The following is a 22,708-nucleotide window of genomic DNA, read 5'->3' as shown; positions in this document are numbered from 1 at the left end:
ACCAGCAGTGCAGCGTCTCAGAAGCGTCGCGGCGCGCCGCTACAGATAGGATCACGTTCTGTTTTTGCCCCGAACCGCTTCTGGGATGCGCCAATTTCCATAGTTAACTTATGGCTAGACAGGAAATCACACCCGGTTTCAGTGTAAAATACCTGGTAATTTTTAAAATAAAAGCGTTGCAGCAGTGCAGTTTAACATATATGAAGCTTACGTGTGACCCAACGGCTTATTTACTCACAGCATCATTCCAGAAGTGCAGCGGTGTGTTTTTCATGGCTTTAATCCTGGCAGTGGAGAGGAGCACCATCATATATGATAACAAACAGCGATAACAACGTCACGTCCTTCCTTTTGGTTTGGCGGATTGCATAAACAGACCGTTATCTTTGAAGTCTCACAAGGAGGTTGGTGGTAGTCTCGAGGGATTTTGTAATCTCGCGAGTCTAACAAAGAGCACGTCAGAGAAGCCGCGTCGCTGCTGAGACTCTCCCGGTGTGCACTCGAGTGCAATGATTGCTGCGAACCGTTCCGCGCCGCTGATGCTTTCAGGGTGCAGCCGGGGTTAAACAGATGCAGCTCCAGAATTTGGACACAGCTGTTTACAGTTTGTCTCCAGGAGACACAACCCAGTGAGAAACCAATGTAGCAGGTGAAACAAGTTTAAAACCTTCAAGACAACAAAGAAATTAGTGAGTCGGCTCCTCTTGTCCACTCAGAAAGGCTCAGAGGTCATAGAGTTGTTGCAAAACAGCTTCTCATCATCTTTTAGTGTGGTTTAACTTTATTTCTAGGTGATCAGATCCTTCCCACTAGTATTTCTCTGGTTCCCGTTAATTCTTGAGGGCTTGCGTCATCACTGAGTGGCTCAAAGAAAGTTTAGTGAGAAATGATTGACAGCTCGGATTGTAATTATAATCACAGGGACGTTTTCATGTGTTTAATCAGTTCTGAAGTGTGCAAATAAAGGCAACTCAGAGGCAGAATACGTTTAGAAACACAAGTGCCGTTTTTGATGAGCCATGATCAGAAAATCTAATTTTCTCCCTTCTGATCCCACATTTGGTGCAGCACAAGCTAACAGAGCAATTTAATTTATCTGCTTATAAAATCTGATCTCATGTTATGACCTTGGTGCTCCAGCCGTGTGCATAAAGGAAGGTAGCTCTGTGATCAACGGCGGTCAGGTGAGCAGGGAACTCTCCTACAAGGATCAGGTGGTGGAGCTGACGTATGAAGGAGGAAGTTCCTGCTCAGCGCATGGCGACCAGAAGCACAAAACCATCATCAGCTTCATCTGCAGGTATTCCTGCTTTTCTCTGAAATCTGAATTTATTGCTTTTGTTGTTTTTGTGTTTTCTGTTGCAGATTTTATTCTTAAAATGACGACATTCAGGCTCTGTGCGTTGTTGAAACGTGTGTAGATCTTAGCTTAAACATTTTACAGAACAAATGCACCGAGTTCAGACTTATTTATCTTGTTTTCAATCAGAAGAGAATAAATGAAGAAGCTTTTAGATTTTCTGAACAGGGTAAATGTATAGTAAAAAAAAACAAAAAATGCAAAAAAACAAATCAAAGATGAAACACTTGCATCATGTGTGTCAATGTAAAACAATAAAATATATTTTTATTTTTGTTGTATTTGCATGACATTTTAATGTTATAGTAGTAATAGTGTTACTATTAACCCATAAAAACATAAAAATATTCTAAATCAGTGACTAATAAAAAATCTGATGGCAAAAAATGACAAACTTACTTTTTTTTTTCAATTCAAGTTTATTTATAAAGCGCCAAATCACGACAAGAGTCGTCTCAAGGCATTTCACATAACAAACTTTCCAATACAGGTCAGTGCATTAAGCCAATCAGTGAAAAGTTTCCTATATAAGGAACCCAGCAGGTTGCATCGAGTCACTGACTAGTGTCAGAGTCTTTACAGCAATCCTCATACTAAGCAAGCATGCAGCGACAGTGGAGAGGAAAACTCCCTTTTAACAGGAAGAAACCTCCAGAGGATCCTGGCTCAGTATAAGCAGCCATCCTCCATGACTCACTGGGGATCGAGAAGACAGAGCGGGCACACACACACACACACACACACACACACACACACACACACACACACACACACACACACACACACACACACACTGGCTGCATGGTGATGCAGTGGTTAGCACTGTTGCCTCGCAGCACGAAGGTTGCAGGTTCGAAACTCAGCTGCTGCCTTTCTGCGTGGAGTTGCGTGTTCTCCCCATGCATGCGTGGGTTTCCTCCGGGTACTCCGGTTTCCCCCACAGATCACAACATGCCCTATAGGATATGAATTGTAAGTCGCTTTGGATAAAAGCGTCTGCTAAATAAATAAACATAAACACACACACACACCAAGTAGTGTTTCTATGGTTACATTGTGATTTCTTAGTAAATATTCTATTTGGTGAGAGATAAACTTTATTGTATTTATCCTAGTGAATCTATAATTCAACAGGTGAATTAGTAGTAGCACATTCAATGACAACGAGATTAAAATGTTATCAGGAGAGGGAGAATGATTTAATGGTTAGCAACAGTGTTCAAGACGATGGCCCCCTCCATGAGGCCACCACACAACATCATTGTAGCTTCTTCTGGGGAGAAAAACAGAGAAAAAATAAAGTTAACAGCTGAAATAGCAGGAAATAATACAGTTAAAGAGCAGATTGTAGAAGAAAGTAGTAGTGTGTGGAAAGTGGTCAGTATTTCCTCCAGCAGTCTAAGCCTATAGCAGCATAACTACAGAGATAACTCTGGATAACCTAGCCTTTTAGATGGAGGCATGTTGGAGAGCCGTCTTTACCGACTGTACACTCCACCTCCTCTTTTCCTTTAATATTTAAATTAGAAAAAATTTTCTTCCAAATTAAACCTAAAATCCACATCAGAAAGAAACCAACAATCATTCATAGCCTCGTTATTTCATGTGATGTACAAAAAAATAAAAATAAAAATGGTATTTTGTCTTTTTTCTGATTTGTTTCTAAATAATATTTTAAAATAAACCCATTTTTTATTCTTTCAGATTTATTCCTTATTTGATGGATCACTGTTTTTAAAATACTTAGTTTTCTTCAGATAAAATCAAAATCTCAACTGTTTTCAGGGTGACGAGTTTATTTGTGTGTGTTCTGTTTTTGTTGAATCTGAATCTGCCCCTCAGACCCCCCAGCATGGCTTCGGCCCCAGAAGAACCCGTCCTCATCAACTCGGTCGCTGAAACCTGCACACACTACCTCTCCGTCCACACACCTCTGATGTGTGAGCGAATGGTGGGTCTTAGGAAACCTGCAAATGCATTTAGATTAATTATGATTTTAGTTATAAATCAGTTAACGGTGAGCTGGTCAGAGATTAATGAGCAGGAGTCAAAGGCAGCAGAGGAATTAGATCATAGGGATGGAAAAGTTTCATTTGTTAATTGAAAATACTCAAACATCTCAGGTTGAATTAAGAAATATTCGCAGGAAGTTTTTATATTTGAAAGGATGGCTTCCTGTGTTCTCAGTTTGGTTCCGGACTCATTTTCTTGTTGTTTAATCATCAGGTGACGTGTTCGGTCCAGAACGGCTCTACTTTAATAGACCTGACTCCTCTGATTCATGTCAGCGGATACTACACAGCGTCAGGTCTGCGAGCCCCAGCTTCACACCCCGACACCGTCCTGCATCACCAGGGGATTCACTTAACGGCCATGTCTTTGTGTTTATCAGATGATGAAGTGAATCAACCTGATGAATCTCCAGACTTTTACATCAACGTCTGCCAGCCTCTGAACCCCATCCCTGGGGTCACCTGTCCACCTGGAGCTGCGGTGTGTCTGGACCCGGATAACGGAACTGCTATGGTGATGAAACCAAACCAAACTCTTTCCTCTTCGGGTCTCGGACTTTACATTAACACAGAAACTGGCAACACGCTGGGTCTGTGTTGGGACGGTGATGCGTTTCATTTCTTGAGACGGTCAGGGATGAAATAATTTAACCAGAGAACACGTGTAAGCTTGATCTGCTCAGCTGTGAGGCAGAGCTGATTGTGTTAGGCTGAGGTTTTATGAGAAAGAGTGCCAGAAATGTGAAGATAAGGAGCACCATGGAGGAAGTGAGGAGGAACTCTGTCATCTAAAGCTCTGATATAAAGGAGTCTGCTAAGGTGGTTTCTGGTCTTCTTTCTCTGGAGGGGTTTCTTAACCCTGGGGTCAACCAAGGTCTCGCTGGATAGAAGATAAATGCTCTGGTTTATCAAATGTCCAGAATGTATGTTCAGTGTAACGGGGTAATTATTGTATGTATTTGGGTGCTTTTAAAGCTTGATATACTACCCTACACTTTGACCAATATGATGTGAATTTCCATATAAATATGGAAATCCAGTCTGATTGGTCTTTGAATGTTTAACCAGAAGATTTAGAATTCTTTGTTTATTCAGGGATTGTCAAACACTTTGTATTAATTCAAGAAGGGAGTTAAGTTTATAAAAAGCAAGAAATTAATTTTCTAAACAATTAAAACATGACAACTAGGACACTTGATGTGATGAATGGATCTAAGTGGATGGAATGTGAGGGGTGATGATGTGAATGTGATCTTATCAGAACCTTCGTATCTGAAGAAACTGAGTTCTGAGTGAGAGTGAATTTGGTCTGCTATAAACTAACAAAGTTGGTTCTTATCAAAAACACATCAGACGCAACAAGTCTACGTACCCTCGAAGACCCTCGTGGTAGATCCGGAATGTTGAGGTCCGGGGACCCCAGAGGTACCGAAGTCCGTAGAAGCAACCGCAGTTCCGACTAGACCGGTCTCAAGTTGTCTTCAGGTCACGACAGTTGTTATTTGCGTTTTAGGAATAACTCTTACGGAATTGAAGTTGGTTCAGCTTTATTCTGAAGGAACCGTTTGTGGTCAGCTGTAGCGTGCAGCAGGTTTTTGACAGCTTGTCAAAAGATGCTCTGGGTTAAAGAGGTTTTGCTCCAGATGGCCGGTCCAAAACTTTCTCAAGAACTCACAAGAACTACAACTAGTACTTGAACTAGAACTGACTCACAGTAAAGTGAGTCCTGTTTTAATAATCGTCATATTTTGATTTACTAACAAATCAGAATTTGACATGTAAAAAGGGTTTTACCAACAAACAAAACACGCCTTGCGTCAGATACAGGAGTTCTGGTTGGTGGAGCAGAAAGCAATGTGTCAGGATATTAGCTTAACCTCGTCATCGTTACGTGTCTGAGTGTGAGTTGTCAGAGATGGTGATTCAATTGTTAAATCTAAAATTACTGATCATAACAATAATATTCATTTCAACCTCAGTAATTTAAACACAGATTAATCAAAACGTTATTATTCTTCAGCCATTATTGTTCATTCAACGATATGATTATTCACTCATCTTGCTCATTATTTGATTTAATTTAGAAAGTTCATCCATCTTGTGCTGTGAATAAAAACCAGTCTTAGATAAGAGTGAGCTTGGAGGGACCTAGAAGCAACAGTATCTTCTTGCAGATTAAAGCACCAGTTAAGACATGTCTCCAAGTGACCCGATACTGAAGAGGTGACCTGTAGATTGAAAAAAAGACCATTTCCGGAGACTACATCAGCAAATAATCAATATGAGGGGTCCAAATCAGCCCTCCTGTGGGACGCCCCAGGGTTCCAAGATTGTTAGATCCAGTTGAGAGGGATCATCTAAAGCAAGATGCGAGTCTGTAAGCTCAGGATGTCCTTTTATAGGAACATTTATAGGGTTAATACCTGAAGTCGCATTTTCTGGGTCAGAATAAACATTCAGGTAGCACTATAACAGGCATATCAGAAATACTAGTTGGTTCAGTTCACTTCTGTGGCATTTACAGGATTTTAAGACTAGAAATTTCATTTTATTTGACATTTTCGCTAATTTCTGCCTCTTCTGTCTTAAAGGATATCGGTAGGACCACCAGCGGCCCACAGGTGAACAGTGCAACAGGTAAAGTGTTCATCACCTACCAAAGCTCCACCAAGTGCAAAAGTGACCCATCACAAAACTACACGTCAACCATCATCTTCACCTGCCAGAGAGGCCTGGAGCTGGTGAGTCAGCCCTGGTTGTCCAGTCGCTCACGGATCGATCGCTCTGCTTCTAACCGAGCCGTTACCTTCGTGTCCAGGGTTCTCCTCAGATGCTGAGCCTCCAGGATTGTGTGTATCTCTTCGAGTGGGCGACCCCCATCGTCTGCTCAGACGCCACACAAACCAGCGGCTGCAGCCTCACAGACTCCCAGCTCCAGTTCACCTTTGACCTCAGTGCCCTTTCTGGTGAAGTCCAGGTGATCTTGGAGCTCTTTTTGCCAGCAAACACTTTTGGTTCTGCTCGTTTTTCCTCTTAGATCAGGTGACAAATGAAAACACAATGTGTTCAGGTTAAAGGGAGCTCGTATTCTATCAACGTCTGCGGCTCGGTGTCGGATCAGGACTGTAAGCAGAGTGCAGTCTGTCAGCTGTCTGGTTCTGGTTCTGACAAGTCCGCTTCATCGTTCGGTCTCAGCAAAATTATGACCATGGACTACAAACATGAAGAGGAGGCAGTGCTGATGCAGTACGGAGGAGGAGATCCCTGCCCACCAGGTGAATTTTACTCTGAAGCTAAAATGAAGTCTTGTGATCTTTTTCAGCCTAGAAGAGATAAAAACAGATCTTTAGGTGTTCGGCGTAGGCCCAGGATGTGAAAACATGAGCAATAAAAACATGAATATGTGTCTGGAGGGTAATTTATCTTTACTTGACCTGGGGAGTTAAGAGGGTAAGTAGAAGCCCTTTGATCAGCTGATCATCGAGGGTGAGGGTCTCTAAAAAAAGCACAAGACTTCTGGAATAACATTCTTTAGATGTGACTAAAGTGGAGATGTTTGATAAGAAGCACATTTCCTTTGTTTGGCTCTTTTCTAAACACAGAGTATTGATTTGTTTTTCGTTTTGGCCAACACCTGATGGACAAGGGACACCCTTTTAAGATGACAAAGTACAAATTCTGGACCGAGAAGACAGATGGTTTGAGAGAGAAGTACAGGAAGCCGCCTATGTCGAATGTAAAAGACCTACTTTAAATAGGTGGGGGGGGGGCTCAGATTTCACCTTTCCAGGACCTATAGCGCAGCTTTAGAATCTTTCCTAAAGCCTGCCGCACACGAGAGCAAACTGCTGAGCAAGTCTCGAATGACTTTTAGTTCAGCAGACACCTCTCTGTGTGCGCCTAATTTTCACTGAGTTTTCTGCCTCATGAGATGTTGAGGAGAAAATCAAACCAGTTTGATATTTTCTGCCTCACAGGGGGTAAAAACTCACCTTGTGCGTACAACGTGAGCTGCCGGCTGAGCTGAAATATTCTAGTGGCCAATGAAAAGATAAACAAAACTGTACCTTGTGGATCGATGGGCCCACTGTTTCCATTACCCTCTCGAAGTATCGAGGATCCAGACGGCGGTGCTGTCGGAAGCATTCTGGGTCTTCAAGGCGCATCTCTTGAAGTAGATTGGCATAAACTCCTTGCCTGGCCCTTCTTTGCAGCTTCTCTACCAATACTTTCCAACATTAAAATGATGGCGGCGGCACTTCAACAAAAAAAGTAGAAGCATTTCCTCCATTTTCAGCTCTGTCTTCATTTTGTTTATGTTCTGATATGCAGACAGGGGGCTGCCATCTTGGAATCATGTGAGCGGAGAACACTTTGATTGGCCACTAGAATATTTCAGCTCAGGTTTTCGCATACGGTGAGTTTTAATCCCCGTGAGGCGGAAAATATCAAACCAGTTTGATTTTCACCTCAGCGTCTCATGAGGCAGGAAACTCAGTAAAAATTAGGCGCACGCAGCGAGGTAACTACTGAGCTAAGTAATTTGAGACCGTTTGCTCTTGTGTGTGGCAGGCTCAAGCAGTTTCAGTCTAGATCACACCTTCCTGCATCCTGTCAACACAACTCTTTCTCAATAGAGGCTAACGACTCATCAGGACGGGTCTTCAGAGTAGTTTCTGCTCGTTAAATAACAATAGACAGCTTATAAGATTGACTCTCGCTTATTCCAGTCAGAATTGACAAAGCTCCTCGGATGAGAAGCGAAACGTCTTCAAGAAACCAAAGAAGTCCAGTTTCCTTCGTTTGAACCCTTTTGGATCACCATGACCTGGATGACTGAGAACCTTCACCAAAATGCAGTTATTGAGCCTGACCAGTTAAAGAAGTGGTTCCTGCATGTCTGTGTTTTAGTGACGGAAAAGCAGGAGGTCTGTGTGTTCCCGTTCAAGTTCAGAAACAACGAGTATAACGAGTGCACCGCGGACGGAAGGACCGACGGGAAGAAGTGGTGCGCTACAACCTCCAGCTTCGACAAAGACCATAGGTGGGGATTCTGCAGCAAAGGTGAGTTTATCTGCAGGTTTCTGTGGATTTAGATGCTTTAAGCTACAGCTGCATTTTGGCTCTAAAGGAAAGGAAAACCATGATGGCGTTGTCTCTTTTGTAGTTTCTGCAAAGCGTCAGTCCTCCATATTGTTCATCTGCGACCCGTCTGCAGACCGGGGCTCCCCGCAGCTGCTGTCTGAGACGGCGGGTTGTTCCGCCACGTTCCAGTGGCGCACCAACGCCGTGTGTTTGCCGAGGAAGATGGAGTGTAAGCTGATTGTTCAGCACAAGACTTTCGATCTGCGATCCCTGTCCTCCCTCACCGAGCCCTGGAAGTTCAACAGCGCAGGATATTCGTACGTCTGCTCTGAGTCCTTGTTGTGTTTCTATTTAAATGTGCACATAGTTCTTTCTCCTTGCTCAAAATGGACAAATGGAGCTGAGAGGTTTTACAGCTTTGTGCAAACATACAGTAGATCAGTCCTGGATTTCTCAACTCACTGACCTGGATGGCTGAGATCATTTATAATGTCAGGTTGAGTCATTAACAGAAGTTTTGCAGAACTTTATGACCCGCTGAGGAGGTAAAATATTCCTGTGAGCCAGAAGCATTTAAACCTTTCAGGACTGTGATCAATGGTTCCTGTTCTAAATAAGAACTTAAATATGTTTGAATGTGGTCTCAGGTATTCCATCAACCTGTGTCAGGGGATCCACAGCAGGCTGTCAGCCTGTCCAGAGGGGGCGACGGTGTGCCGGCGCTCCAAAACCGGAGCCAGCCAGACTCTGGGCCGAGTTTACTCTCAGCAAATGAGCTTCACTGGTGGGCTGATGCTTGAAATTCTCATGTCATGAAAACAAAATTATGTTTAGATGTACTATGTGCTGTTATTCCTGCCCTGTCCTGCTCTACAGATGGAAAGATCTCCGTCGTCTACTCGGGAGGAGATGAAGTGTGTGGCAATGGTCTGAAGGCAAAGACGCTGATCCAGCTGAGCTGTGGCTCCACTGTTGGTCGACCTTCACTCATCAAGTAGCGTATAGCTAAATATTTCAATACATTCCTTCATCTCCATTAAAAAGTCTCATGCACCAAAACTAACGTAATTCCTAGTAACTATTAGGGATTCTTGTAGTGATTTCACTCACTAGATATTCAGCCTTTGTTAATGTTTGTCTTTAGTTAAACATTCCTCCTAAAGCACCGTTCTCATGTTATTCAGTCACAAGTTTGGTACAATGCCTGTTATAAAATTTATATTTTCTACGATTTTTTTTAGTATTTAAAAAAATAAATTCTCAGTTTAATGAAAAAAAAACTGCTGAAATATTCAGCTTTAAAAAATCTGAATTGGTGAAATTAAAACTCTTAAGTTGTGAATGTGCAGCCATTCTTAAGGGTTTCTACTGTGTGTGTGTGTGTGTGTGCGTGCGTGTGTGTTTGTGAGAATAGGATCGATAAAGCTTCCTGTGAGTTTGTGATTGGCTGGGAGACTCATGCTGCCTGCGAGGTGAAGCAACAGGCGGTGAAGATGGTGAACGGCACCATAAAGGTTCCTGACACTGGAGTCAGTCTGAGTCTGGGAGCGCTCTACTTCAGGTAACGCTTCAGCCGTTTTCCTGCTTATCTGCATCTGAACAATGCCGTGGCGTGGGAGAAATGTGGCTGTGAATAAAGAATAATAACAAGCTTTAATGTATTAATGTTCTTTTTTTGACTCAATAATGACACGAGTGACAGGAAGGCTAGTCTGGAACAGTTTCTTTAACTGCGACTATTCCAGTTCTCCCATTTAATACCGTCGTCGTCCATTTAATACCAAATCTCCCAAAACCACTGTTCCTCAGGGATTAATGACTAAATGATGTGTAGAGAACATTTTTAATTTCTTTGTAAATTATTCTCCTATTTTGGATCAAAAACTGAGAATTTTCAGTTTTTATATGAAAAATTTCTTTTGGTACAGTTGAACTTTTTCTCTTTCATCATAATCGAGGATGTCTCGATGCAACTTTTTCACTTCCAATACGGTATTGCAGCCTTCAGTACTTTTCTTTAAACATCTTTGGTGTGTTCTTGCTGTGTTGAAATTCTAATTCCATCTTTTAGTTATTTTTAAAACACAAAAAGGTTTTATTTACCTGTAACGTTTTGTTTGCGGCTGCAAACTTCATCAGCCTGACAAAGTTTGCAGCCGCAAACAAAACATTGCAGGTAAATAAAACCTTTCTGTGTTTTAAAAAGTACTAAAAGATGGTATTAGCCTTCAGTACTGACCGATACCGATATCAGTCTGATACGATATCAGCACAAAACACATACTTTTACCTGTTTCTAAGTGTGGAATGTAAGAAAGGCTTGATCAGGCGATATTACTCAATTGGAAAACAAGAGCCAGTAACAATCATTATGAAAATAATGACAAATTTTTCTTAACCATTGGCTGCAAAAACGTCAACCTTAACAAACCATTTATATCAGAGATTTTTGATGCCGTTCGATATAATCCGATACTGTTTTTGAGCCGATATCAAATAACTTCTGATATCGATATCGGAATGGGACATCCCTAATCATAATAGTCACTGCCTTCGGATGTTTGCACTGACGCTCATCTGTTTGGCCTTTGAACTCACCAGTTAACCCGTTCATTTACTTAAACAAATTGTGTTTGATTCCATTCTTTCCTCTCAGTCCTCACCAAGCGTTTGGAGATAACCGTGCCAACGGAGACCACTACATCTACCACATCCAGCTGTCCGGCATCACCAACAGCTCCTTGCCAACTTGCCTCGGCGCCAACATCTGCCAGGTCAAACTGAACGACACCTTCAGGCGAAAGATTGGCTCCTCCAGCCAAACAGAGTACTACGTTAAAGGTAATTTCATACATAAAGATTGACACGAGCTCACGATCGCTGGAAGATGGTTCACGCTAATCAGTCCCAACATTGACATCGTCGGCTAATTTAAATGGCTGATTGGTTCTAAATCTAGCAGAACAGTAAAGGACTGAGTATATTTCCCTGAGGGACGCCTAAAGGCAAACAAATGTTCAAAGACATGATTTAAAAGGGAGCTCATTTATGATCGAGTAAAACAAAGAAGACACAGAAGAAGAAGAGTACGGAGATGAAGACGAAGAAGAATAAGCGTTAATAATTTGTCTACATGCAGAATGAATTAAAACCTGCTTCCTCACCACCAGGAGGGAACCTGGAAGTGATTGTTCCTTCGGAGTCGACGTGCACCCGCATGGGAAAAATAGTCACATCCGTCATCATGTTCCAGTGTAAACAAACGGCGGGTGTCGGCAGCCCGGAGTTCCTGCTGGAGACGGATGATTGTCACTACATGTTTCTGTGGCAGACGGATGCCGTGTGCGGTCTGACGTGAGTAAACCTCTTCCTCTGATTTTCCCAAAACTTCTTTGTTCCTGGAGCCGAACACAGATGGATTCTTTCTGCAGGACTGTTGACGCTCAGACTTCAGATGGAGACGACATTGCCCTGGTTCCCGGGCGGAGCCAGGCGGCGGGGATCATGCTTAGCCTCCTATTGGTGACGCTAATCTTCTGTCTGCTGGGACTTTTGCTCCGTAAGCGAGAGAGGAGGTGAGATCACAAGCTTCTGGATTTTCTTTTGCACCGTTTGTTTTTACTGAATTTACGTTTTCATATTTCTGGTAACTTCACGCCTTCTTCCAGGGAGCTGGTGAGGCAGAAGGTTGCTGGCTGTTGCAGGAGAGGAAACCAGGTCTCCTATAAATATTCAAAGGTTGGTTTACGGACGTTTGTTCTGAGATGACCAAACCGAAACTAAAGAGCTGGATGCTGCTGCTCTTCTGTTTCTGACCTCCTCTCTTCACATTCTTTAATCAACAGTTTATTGTAACAGATGTACGAGCGACAGGAGCGGTGGAAATGCAGGTAAAGACTATTTTCTTTTCACTCCTCAGGTCAACACAGATGAAGGAGGTGAAGAGGAGATGGAGTGGCTGATGGAGGAACTTGAAGCCCCTCCCGCTTCTTCCTCCTCCCACTGCAGCAGAAGTAACCATAGCAACGGCCACATCAGGACCAAGCCGGTGAACACAGACGGTCTGCGATCGTTCGCGCTGGACGAGCAGGAGGATGACAGCGAGGACGAGGTTTTGAGCGTCCCGGGTGTCCGAGTGGTCAAACCGTCCTCCAGGAAGTCACATCGCAGCCCCTTCCTGCAGGTGAGCATTGCGTCTCCGTGGGAACGTCTCAGTCGGAGTCTCAAGGCCTCATGTGAAGTTGTTGTTTTAGGAGGAGAGCGACGAGGACCTGGTGGGCCTCCTGGACGAGACGGACCGGGAGAGGAGGAGCAGCAGACCTTGTCCATCGGGTTACGGTAACGACACCCAGAAACGGGAGGAGGAGGACAGCGACGAGGACCTCCTCAGAGTGTGATGTCACTTCCTCCTTCCGGCTCCCTTCTATCCAATCAGAACTCCTCACTCAGTGAATGTCTAGCAGCAGCAACAGCGGCCACGCCCGAAGCGGAACTCTTTTTGAGTTGGGCTGCGCCTCCGCTCGGCCCGATGGGACTTTGCGTTGGCTTTTATTTATGGAGACGTTATCATTTAAACAGCTCTGCCCCCTGTTTCCCACAGAGCTCCTCCACGTTTATCTGGTACAGACTAGTTCCTGGAGATGGTGGTTTGAGAGGAAGTTTTAGCACTTTGGTTCCAGCAAACCGCCGGTCTCGTCACAGACGGACAGAATGTTTGTTTTTGCCTTTTTTTTCCCTTCAGAGTTGAGATAGAAGCTGAAATGTGAGTCTTGAGTGGTTTGAGGTGAGAAACCAGGACAGTGAAGGTGTCGGCTGGTGGCTGTTGTTGTTTTAAAGGGAACAAAGACACTGTTTGTCTGTTGTTGCCGTTTACACTTGAGACGTTTATTTTTCTTTCCCAGAGAAAGTTTGATGCCTTCCTAAAGAATCGTGTCCTAAAGCAGACGGACCGAGTCTGATCCCAGACGTTGTACATAGACGATCATGTGCGGTTTTGTTTGTTTCTCGTCTCTGGTCAGCTGCTTTGTTGTTATGATTATTTAAACGGGATGATTTTCTGTTTGTGTAAAACTAGAGACGGCCTTAAGCGTGAATGAACGACTGACTGAAGGGATTATTGTTGAAGCCATATTTTCCTGCCATCGTGTTTCCTTCCCGCGGGACTCAGACGTCATTTGGCCAAAATCCAAGGATTCCTGCTGACATTTAAAATCAGTGTTTTCACATTTTGCCACAAATAACAGAAACAAACACACTCCAGTGTTCCCATAAGAACCAGTGTTTGGCAGGTAGAGGTTTGGTGAGTTTGCAGAATCACATCGATCAGTTTTTCCTTCTTAAAGTCTAGATTTAATATTTCCAATTATTCAAGTTTCAGCACAAAAATAAAGAAAAGCAGCAACTTCCTCAAAATGCAGCAGTGAAAATATTAATTAGATCCTAGAAACAACAAAACAAGCTCATCTGCTTTATTTTATTCATTTTCTTCCAACAATAAATGACATTTTCTCTTAAAAGAAGTAGTCGTTAATCTTAACGCTACAAATTTAAACTAAACTTTATGTGGTTAAAGGAAAATGTAACATTTTAATTGGATAGCCCCTTGAACAGCCTCAGTTTGGAGAAACAGTCAGACAGATGAGCTGAAAGCTAGTCACAATCTCAAAGGTGTCACAGAAGTTTTTGCTAAATAATTGGGATGAAATTCCAGCTTTGCAGCTAATTTCTGCTACAGATAAGTTGGCACGAACTTCTGTGAAACTCTGAGATTAGAGTCGATTAAGATGACGGGAACACTTTCGGTTCTTCTCAAGTTAGCTGTTAGCTCCTCAGATCTATTCTGTTTCTTCAAAATGAATCCACTGAAACTTGTTTTTTTTTAATAGTTTTTCACAAATAAATCCCCGTCTCAGAACCGATTTGACACTTAGAAGCAAATTAAAAAAAAAAAAAACGAAAATGGAGGCTTATTTGTTTTTTGCTTTTGAATCCAAAAAGCTCCACTTTTTTTATCATTTTAGCATCAAAACTCGCTGCTTTCGGCTGATCTGATGAGGAGCCGTTTTATTTCTGCTGCTCGAACTAAAACATTTAAGATGCTTCAGCTGAGCTGCTTGCATCCAAAGCAAATCAGGAAACATAAACTCCTCCACATATCAGCAAACATTTCCCTTAAATTCTCAAATTCACCAAAATACAACTGGAGTGACACCAGTGTGAGGATTAGTTCTCGTTGTTTAGGCTACATGATCTAATCTCCAGAGATAAAAATCTAACACCATCAGTGTTTTTATGGAGGAGTTTAAAATGTGCCAATGTAATGCAAACAGAAGAGCAAGAGGAAGATCTTTTTTAATAAGCTGAAGTTTGAAACCAGATTTAGTCTTTAGGAGGTGAGGGAGCAGACTGTATGAAGCGACATCGCATTTAAGTAGAAGACAAATCCAGATGTCACGTGAAACTGAACTTTGTTGAAACTGTTTGGTACTTTGAGCCGTGGGGGTCTTTGTAACTACTGAGGATGAGGAGGAGACGTCGTACGTGAAGCTTTATCCAGTCAGTTGGTATTTTTTGGGGGTTTATGTAGCACCAAAGTCTGTGCATGGTTCTTCTCCTTCCTGAAGAGAAAACTGAACTTTCTTGTGCTTTTTTCTGTCTTCGCTGAATCTGAAAACTCTTCGGCGGTGAAGCCGATTCACAAAGAAGAAGAGCTGAGTTCAGAAGCAGACACGCGCACCGGGAGAAAACTGACTAACCTGAACCCATTTTGACAAAAGGAGAGAAAAAAAAAGCACAAGAAAAAGGATTCGGTACGACAGGAGCACATTTACTGTTTCGGTTGGTCTAAATTATGTTGTCTGATCTGTTTGCAGCTCTTTGCCTGTTTTCCTATTTAAAAGAACGTTGATGTAAGAAAATAATGTATTATTTGAATAAATAAGAGATCTGCAGTTTGTTTGGTGGTTTAATCTGAAGTTCTGATTTATTACTGTAAGGAAACAGTATCTTAGAGATTCGTTCTTACTGGAAGTCACCCCACAGCCACACACGGGCCGGGCCGAGTCGTATTCACGAAGGTGTGATATTATTATAATAACATAATACATTTTCTGACACCCAGGGTCACCGTACGCTGAAGAATTCACCACAAATCCAACAAATTAAAACCAACCAGCAAAACACAACCTTTCACTGCGTCGGCAGCTTTAAATGCATGTTTTCAGCCTAGATTTAAAAAGCTCTCTTATTCAGAGAAGCAAGAGGGCGACGGTGGCACAGGAGTTGAGTGTTCGCCCCGTAATCGGAAGGTTGCAGGTTCGAGCCCCACTCAGTCTGTCGCTGTCGTCGTGTCCTTGGGCAAGACACTTAACCCACGTTGCCTGCTGGTGGTGGTCAGAGGGACCAGTGGCGCCAGTGCTCGGCAGCCTCGCCTCTGTCCGTGCGCCCCAGGGCAGCTGTGGCTACATCGTAGCTCATCATCACCAGCGTGTGAATGGGTGAATGACTAATTGTGCTGTAAAGCGCCTTGGGGGGGTTCCAGGACTCTTAGCAGGCGCTATATTAAGTACAGGTCATTTAACCAGTGGCATCAGTTGGCTTCCATAGATAGGTGAGATATTAATTCATTCATCTCCATGTTTTAGTATTAATTTAGTCACATTCAGCTCGTGCTTTAAGAGAGAATGTTCTGTCGGTTAGAGGGTTGATGACTTTCGGTGGAGACTAACTTATAATTGATCTGTGATCACTTTAAATCTGATTATTTTCTTTCACCAAAAAAAAATCATCAAACTTTTTCTTTGCTTATTTTTTCTAATCTTTTAACCAACTTCTAAAGACGGCTCAAAACTTTAATGAGAAGCGGTTCGTCTGACGGATCAGAGTGAAATGAAACGTTTTCCAGATGAGGATTTTTTTTTTAATAATAAGCTGAATTTTAGACTTGGGACACGAGTCTTTCAGGAGGACTTGTCCTGATGAGGACTTGACACAAACCTGGAGGTGAACTTTGCTGCAGGAGGAACCTCCCGGACGGTAAAGGTTAACTGACTGACTGGGACAGGGACAGGCTGCACCCTCAGCTGCGCTCGTGTTAATGAACCTCTGAGAAATTAATGCAGGTGTTCTGCCAACTGCTCACTTTTTGTCTGATGTCTGTGAAAGTGGACTTTAGCTGGAGCTGGTTCTGTTAAAACCCGGAGTGCTTGAGTTGTAGTGCTCAGTGTGCAGAAGGAGGCTCAGAATACAAATCAGCTGTTGGAACTCCACCCTCCTACGCAGCAGCTCCACTCATGGCTACTTTCGACGACATCCTGGAGGAAGCCGGGAAGTTCGGCCGCTCTCAGAAGCGGATCTTTGCCCTGCTGTGTATGGTGTCCATGCCATGGGCCGGCGTGTACGTGGGCATCGTGTTCCAGGGCTTCACTCCGGACCACTGGTGCCGGAGTGCTGCAGCGGTGGAGCGGAGGGAGGCCTGCAGCTGGAGCCCGGCAGAAAGTCGAAGGCTGACGGCTCCTTTGATCAACAGCTCTGGAGTTCTGCAGCACAGCAGCTGTGAGCAATATGAGGTGGACTGGAACTCAACAGAACCCAGCTGTGACCTGCAGGAACTGGACCTGAGCAGAACTCCCACAAGTGGCTGCAGGGAGGGCTGGGAGTACGACTACAAGGGAAGACAGTCGTTTGTTACTGAGGTGAGAAAAGACAAACAAATCCACGTTTATCTGCTGCAGAAATCCGAGTTAAACCAAACATAAATAAAAACATGGAAGCACGTCCCTCAAGTCTGGGTATGGATGGAATTCCAGGTATTTGAATTTCTGAGACAAGGTTTCAACTTAAAAATACAATTTATTGCAAAAAAAAAAACAAAACAAGCACCTTTTCCCAAAGATTTTCTTTATTTTTTTGCTTTCAGTAAATGTTTGTCCTTGTAAATCATAAATCATGAAAATGTAACATTGGTGTGTAAAAAAGTCTGGTGCTGTGAAATGTGAACTCTAAAGGGCAGCAGTAGCTCAGGAGGTGGAGCGGGTTGTCCAGTGATCTGAAGGTTGCGGGTTCGATCCCGGCTCCGACCACAGGATGCTGCTGTTGTGTCCTTGGGAAAGACTCTTAACCCACCTTGCCTGCTGGTGGTGGTCGGAGGGACCGGTGGCGCCTGTGGTCGGCAGCCTCGCCTCTGTCAGTGCGCCCCAGGGCAGCTGTGGCTACATCGTAGCTCATCACCACCTGTGTGTGTGTATGTGTGTGTGAATGGATGAATGATACACTGCAGTGCAGAGCGCTTTGGAGTCCTCTGACTCTGAAAGGCGCTACACAAGTGCGGGTCATTTATCGTTATTATAAATCTGTGGCTGCAGTTTGACCTGGTTTGTTCCGACGGCTGGTTGGTCGACTTGTATCAGTCCACTCTGAACGTGGGCTTCCTGGTGGGCAGCATCGCCATCGGCTACCTGGCCGACAGGTGAGTTTGTCGTAGCATCTCAGTCCAGGTTTGTCTTTGTTTGAGAGCTTATTTTTGTCCCTGTGTCCCTTCAGGTTTGGGAGGAAGCTGAGCTTCCTGATGTCCTGCGTGCTGAACGGCATCGCGGGGATTCTGGTTGCCGTGGCTCCGAACTATGTGTCCTTGTTGGTTTTCAGGACTCTTTATGGTTTTGGAGTTAAAGGAGGCTGGGTGGCAGGCTACGTGCTGAGTAAGAGCGACTCATTCATCACTCATGGCCAGAAGTTCTGAGAATAACACGAGTAAATGTGATGCTTTTATTTTAGTCTCATGTTTCTATGCTAACTAAGGTGGAGCTCCAAAGCTTTTAGTGACAAATCTGTCTTAAGTTTATGCAGAATCAACACTTCCAGAGCTGGACCTCTGTAGTTCTGCCACTTCGGGTCCAGATCCTGAATGACGGAGCTCATTTTACATCATTCATGCTTGAAGTTTGTCAGAATGTAGTTATTGTGTCCTTGTCCTCCTGCTTCTTGAGGATTGATGACAAGTTTTCAATAGAATTAAGGTCCTGGACCAGCACTCAACATGCTGATCCTCTTAGATCTGATTTTAGCCTTCTGACCCGATGCTTCACCTTTGTTCATCACCAAACTGCTGTTGGATGGCTGGAGAAGTTCCTCAGGGAGGGTGTTTAGGTACCAGTTATTCAGAGTCTAAACTGTGAGTCCAATCCCTCGACTCATCTGAGACTTTTTTTCTGCAGTCCAGCCTCTGGACATTTAGCAGAACATCTGCCTGACATTGATGGTTTTCCTGGAGGAAAAGGGCTTCTTTGCTGCCCTTCCTGGTTCAGCATTCCTGTAAAGCTCTAGGATCTAATCCTGGTGCTGATGGACTGAAGTTTCTTCACAACTGTTTTATAAAGGAGTTTTGTCTTCAGAGCATTCAGGGGTTTATGTAATCTGCCATCATAAAAACCCTTAATATCCTCAAAGCCACATCTATCAACTCAAACCGTAGATGTTGCACCTCAGCGGCGAGACAAGAGTGTTTTTGTGTCGCCGTGAGAAACATCAACGTGATTATTTTGTCTCAGTCACTGAGATTGTCGGGGTGGAGTTCAGGCGGACGGTCGGAGTCGTTTACCAGATGTTCTTCAGCGTCGGCATCCTCCTCCTCCCTCTGCTCGCCTACTTCATCACCGACTGGCGCTGGCTGCAGGTCGCCATCACCGTTCCCTACATCGTCTTCCTCTCCTACTACTGGTAACATCCTCACAACGTTCCAGCAGATTCTCTCCAATGCTTAAAAAGCAGGAGGCACGGACGCGCAGTTTCCTTTAAACGCTTTCTTGCTGTTTTGGTTCGACGTTTCGGTTTTCAGGTTCATCCCAGAATCTCCACGCTGGCTTCTGTCCCAGAACAAGAGGTCCAAAGCTGTAAAAATCACCAGAGACATGGCCAAAGAGAACCAAAGGAGTCTGTCCAAGAAGATCGAGGTGGGAGCTCAGATGACTCGAAAACTGTTGGTGCCAGTTTTCCAGCAGAAAGTTTTTCATCCTAAAACGGTGAATCTGAGGAGAAGCGGTAACTGAAACCCGGTTGAATCTGTTTGGTCTGGCAGACTTTATCGGACGATAACGCCGACTCCACCACCGCCTCCTTCATGGACCTGCTCAGAACTCCCAAAATGAGAAAGCATACTTTTATTCTCAGCTTCAACTGGTGAGTTTTACGGTTAATCCACAGCCTAAGTACTGACATCACGTCATTTAGACTAACACCAGAGGTTCCAGGCAGCTCCAGTAGCTCTGGTTAACATCATCAGATCTGATAAGTGGAGACGGAGCAGAAAAGTCTTTAAATGTTCTTCTTGCACACGCCTGTCTGCAGAAAATGATCCATCTTGACTAAAGTTCCAACATTAATGTCGCGATGATAAAATGTACAATCTGTGTCAGAGGTGCAAAAGAACCAAAATCAGAAGAGATGTTTAAGCTGGTGCCATTGACTCATTAGGATCACCATGGTAACACCCGATTTAGTCAAATATAAGTTTAACATCTTAACTCGTTCACTGCCATTGACGACTAAAGTCATCATTTGCATTTTTTTACTGTGTGGGCGTCGGACAAGCCCCCGCACCGTGAGAACAAACATCCCAGCTCTGAAGCCGATCTTCATCCGCGTACGTCACGTGATCAGGAAGCAGAACATCCATGTGTTAGGAGATCGTTTTGGGCCGCTGCTGTAAAAAAAGTGAGGCGCAAACTGGAAAAGCTTCTGCCGATCACAATTCAACAACGGATTATGAAAGAACAGATAACGCTCGAAACGCGCGGATTCTTCCTGATGTGAGAGGTGAGTCTCCGCTTTGTTTTGGTTGTTTTGGCGTCGACGTCATCCTAGCGCGCAATGTTCTGTGACTCTTTAAAAAACAGTAAAAACGGTGAGAAACGGCTGGCAGCGAATGAGTTAAATGTGTAATCTGTGTCAAAGGTGGAAAAGAACCAAGATCAGAAGAAATGTTTAAGCTGGTGCCAGTGACTCATTAGGATCACCATGGCAACACCCAATTTAGTCAAATATAAGTTTAACATCTTAATGATGCTAAATGCCCTGTGTAGATCTAGCCCCGCCCACCTACAGCTAATTAAACTGAAGGGAGCTGTCAGTCTGGAGAGACGTCCAATCAGTGTCCAGGTTTTGGTTTGTCTGCAGCCAGTCTCTCCACTTAAAAAAACTCTTTTTTTATTATTTAACCGAGATTCCAAGGTGACCTCGGAATCCAATCCTCCTGTCACACGTTGGTTTTATTTCCACCTTTAAACGTCTTCCTGCCCGGTCCAGGTTCACCAGCGCTGTCGTCTACCAGGGTCTCATCATGCGCCTCGGCATTCTGGGAGGAAACGTCTACATCGACTTCCTCATCTCTGGTCTGGTGGAGTTTCCTGCCGCCTTCCTCATCCTCTTCACCATCGAGCGCATTGGCCGACGCCTCCCTTTCGCCACCGCCAACATCGTTGCCGGGGTCTCCTGCTTCGTCACGGCGTTGATTCCAGACGGTGGATCCTCTAAAGACGCAACAGATGTTACAAAAAGCAGATCTGGTTGTTTTCATGAAAACGAAACTTCTTCTGGGTCTTTGCAGACTTGTTCTGGTTCAAGACGGTGGTGGCCTGCGTCGGGCGGCTCGGGATCACCATGACCTTTGAGATGGTTGTGTTTGTCAACACGGAACTCTACCCCACGTTTGTCAGGTGAAACCTCGGTCTGCGACCGTCTTCACATCTGCAGGGCCTCATTTAGAGTGTTTTCTCGCTTCTGCAGGAACTTCGGCGTGTCGGTGTGTTCCACGCTGTGTGACGTCGGTGGCATCGTGGCTCCCTTCCTGCTCTACAGACTCGCCGTCATCTGGCTCGAGCTGCCTCTCATCATCTTTGGTAGGATTTCTGTTGTTGTTTGGTTAATAATCTGTTCAGTTTATCTCCTGGGAACTCGTCCCGCTGATCAGCTAGGTACAGATGATTACAACGTCTTCCACACATGCAGATGTTTTAATGTTTATGTCGGGTGTGTTCTGTTGTGTTGTGTAGGCATTTTGGCTTTCCTAGCAGGCGGTTTAGTTCTCCTGCTTCCAGAGACCAAAGGTGTGCCGCTTCCTGACACCATAGATGATATAGAGTTCCCAGAAAGGTCAGAGTTCACCTTAAAATGAGTCATAAATAAAAACCTGGCTGTCGATGTTTTACTTTTCATCTCTGATTAAATTTAGAGGGAAAAACAGGAGGAAAGGTGATTCTAGAGACTAGAGCTGCATTCTGTGTGTTTGCCACCAGGGGGCGACAGACCTACCTCCTAACACTAATCTGATAGATTAGATTAGACATTTTACCCATTTACTGAATTATTTCAAGTTTATCTAATCTTTATGATAACAAACAGTCTTTTAAAATAAAACTTTGCTTTTAATTACAATAGAAAAAAGTTGTTTATACCACTTCTACTTTAGTTGTATTTCAGTGTTTTGCTTCTTTCTGGTTTCATCTGCTGGCTGATGGGATTTAACACACATGTAGTTTGAATCTTTCTGTTTTAATTTTTGTGTTCAGAGCAAAGCAGAAGATGGAGCTGAGGAGTCGGCAGCTGGACAACCTCTTGCCCAACCACGTCTCGTCCAACAAAGATCCTGCTAATGTCTGAACTCCTGCAGTCGCAGAAGTATTTATTTCTGACTGTGAAGAGATTTATATGAGACACTTTTTCCACATGGGCTGGATTAAAGCTTCCTGTTTAAAATGAGGAGTTTCGCAAAAGTTGAATCTGTTTTCTAAATTTCAGCTACATTGTTTTTATTATTATTTTATTAAAAACCTATTTCAACTAAATTGGAGATTAATTCTGTTCTTTGACATTTCTCTTTGCTACCAGCAGGAGGCGATGTTCAGAGTTTAACCCTCAGGCTTCATTAGGGACATTTTTGTCCCTTTGGGCAGTTTTTTGTTTTTCTTTTTGACGCCATTTCACCACCGTTTATGCATATGGTACAAAATTTTGTTGCAAAACCTCTCTGGACGAATTTTGAAATTCAATTTGGAATTTTTAAAATAGACCAAGGGAACACATATGAAAAAAAAAACCCTATACACTCGAGTCATTAGAGGACAAAAACGTCCGCTTGTAAAAGTGGCCAAAAAAATGTATACATTAATCATAAATTGGACTACTTTTGTCCAAAAGGAAACCGTAACATCACAGAAAGTATGATTATTTGCTGCAGATGATACAGGATCAAAAACTGTGG

General features: G+C 43.6%; 2 protein-coding genes across 2 annotated transcripts in view; both read left to right on the top strand.

Annotated features, from left to right (window-relative positions):
- igf2r (insulin-like growth factor 2 receptor) overlaps positions 1-13,074 on the top strand; it is a 45,122-nt gene extending 32,048 nt beyond the window's left edge. Inside the window, exons 34-51 of the mRNA XM_015947741.3 lie at positions 1,141-1,300; positions 3,203-3,311; positions 3,587-3,668; positions 3,753-3,886; positions 5,964-6,113; positions 6,191-6,349; positions 6,443-6,647; positions 8,284-8,436; positions 8,540-8,774; positions 9,105-9,241; positions 9,334-9,451; positions 9,872-10,018; positions 11,114-11,298; positions 11,628-11,811; positions 11,889-12,032; positions 12,126-12,195; positions 12,377-12,640; positions 12,711-13,074. Of these exons, the coding sequence (XP_015803227.3) occupies positions 1,141-1,300; positions 3,203-3,311; positions 3,587-3,668; positions 3,753-3,886; positions 5,964-6,113; positions 6,191-6,349; positions 6,443-6,647; positions 8,284-8,436; positions 8,540-8,774; positions 9,105-9,241; positions 9,334-9,451; positions 9,872-10,018; positions 11,114-11,298; positions 11,628-11,811; positions 11,889-12,032; positions 12,126-12,195; positions 12,377-12,640; positions 12,711-12,854 (2,780 nt within the window). The 3' untranslated portion in view covers positions 12,855-13,074. The remainder of the gene's footprint in view (positions 1-1,140; positions 1,301-3,202; positions 3,312-3,586; positions 3,669-3,752; positions 3,887-5,963; positions 6,114-6,190; positions 6,350-6,442; positions 6,648-8,283; positions 8,437-8,539; positions 8,775-9,104; positions 9,242-9,333; positions 9,452-9,871; positions 10,019-11,113; positions 11,299-11,627; positions 11,812-11,888; positions 12,033-12,125; positions 12,196-12,376; positions 12,641-12,710) is intronic.
- Positions 13,075-16,627: 3,553 nt separating this feature from the next.
- LOC107377841 (solute carrier family 22 member 2) lies at positions 16,628-22,292 on the top strand. Its single transcript, XM_015947740.3, has 11 exons — positions 16,628-17,150; positions 17,820-17,923; positions 17,998-18,152; positions 19,002-19,170; positions 19,289-19,403; positions 19,529-19,629; positions 20,755-20,969; positions 21,056-21,164; positions 21,235-21,347; positions 21,501-21,600; positions 22,017-22,292. The coding sequence occupies exons 1-11, from the start codon at positions 16,749-16,751 to the stop codon at positions 22,105-22,107; spliced, it is 1,674 nt and encodes a 557-aa protein (XP_015803226.3). The 5' UTR covers positions 16,628-16,748; the 3' UTR covers positions 22,108-22,292.
- Positions 22,293-22,708: the final 416 nt, after the last annotated feature.

The sequence above is a fragment of the Nothobranchius furzeri genome, chromosome 2 (genome assembly GCF_043380555.1).
Source record: "Nothobranchius furzeri strain GRZ-AD chromosome 2, NfurGRZ-RIMD1, whole genome shotgun sequence".
Classification (NCBI taxonomy): domain Eukaryota; kingdom Metazoa; phylum Chordata; class Actinopteri; order Cyprinodontiformes; family Nothobranchiidae; genus Nothobranchius; species Nothobranchius furzeri.
This window is presented reverse-complemented; position numbering and strand designations above follow the sequence as displayed.